General features: G+C 47.0%; 1 protein-coding gene across 1 annotated transcript; it reads left to right on the top strand.

The window, feature by feature from the left end:
* LOC124116005 (cell surface glycoprotein 1-like) lies at positions 1-942 on the top strand. Its single transcript, XM_046477197.2, has one exon. The coding sequence runs from the start codon at positions 1-3 to the stop codon at positions 940-942; it is 942 nt and encodes a 313-aa protein (XP_046333153.2).
* Positions 943-1,334: the final 392 nt, after the last annotated feature.

Here is a 1,334-nt window from a genome sequence, read left to right as displayed (position 1 = left end):
ATGTGTGACCACCCAAAGCCTCTCAGTCCAACACACCAGATCATCAAGTGTGACCACCCAACACTTCCCAGTCCAACACACCAGATCCACACGTGTGACCACCTAATGCCTCTCAGTCCAACACACCAGATCCTCACGTGTGACCACCCAACACCTCCCAGTCCAACACACCATATCCACAAGTGTGACCACCCAACACTTCCCAGTCCAACACACCAAATCCACAAGTGTTACCACCCAACACTTCCCAGTCCAACACACCAGATCATCAAGTGTGGCCACCCAACACCTCTCAGTCCAACACACCAGATCCTTACTTGTGACCACCCAACACTTCCCAGTCCAACACACCAGATCATCACATGTGACCACCCAACACCTCCCAGTCCAACACACCAGATCATCACATGTGACCACCCAACACTTCCCAGTCCAACACACCAGATCCACACGTGTGACCACCCAACGCCTCCCAGTCCAACACACCAGATCCTCACGTGTGACCACCCAACACCTCCCAGTCCAACACACCAGATCATCACATGTGACCACCCAACACTTCCCAGTCCAACACACCAGATCATCACATGTGACCACCCAACACTTCCCAGTCCAACACACCAGATCATCACATGTGACAACCCAACACTTACCAGTCCAACACACCAGATCATCACATGTGACCACCCAACGCCTCCCAGTCCAACACACCAGATCATCACATGTGACCACCCAACACTTCCCAGTCCAACACACCAGATCATCACATGTGACCACCCAACGCCTCCCAGTCCAACACACCAGACCATCACATGTGACCACCCAACACCTCCCAGTCCAACACACCAGATCCACACGTGTAACCACCCAACGCCTCCCAGTCCAACACACCAGACCATCACATGTGACCACCCAACACTTCCAAGATCCAACCAGCAATGAAGCAATCAATCCAAAACCTGAATAAGTTACTTTATTTACACAATCACTTGCACTGTTATACAGAAGTCAAACAACAGTAGAGTATGTACAAACTATCAACACTGTAGGCTTCTTGACAAAGAGGACTGAAATACAATAATAAAACATATGTTAAAACAGTAAAAAGGTTCTGTGGGTACATGTTTTAAAATTGACACTAAATATGAAATTAAAATTGAACCTATATAGGCTCCATCCATGTCAGGCTTAAAAAGACGGAAACATGCAAAATGAAAATAAGTGTACAACTGAAGACTGCTTGTATCACACATGTACATATAAGTGCTTGAACAGAGTTGCTTTTTGTAACTGTCAGCAATATTCCAACTACATCACAATGGTCCTAAAATCAT

This window comes from Haliotis rufescens, unplaced genomic scaffold (genome assembly GCF_023055435.1).
Source record: "Haliotis rufescens isolate VD_foot unplaced genomic scaffold, xgHalRufe1.0.p SCAF_8, whole genome shotgun sequence".
In the NCBI taxonomy this organism is placed as follows: Eukaryota; Metazoa; Mollusca; class Gastropoda; order Lepetellida; family Haliotidae; genus Haliotis; species Haliotis rufescens.
This window is presented reverse-complemented; position numbering and strand designations above follow the sequence as displayed.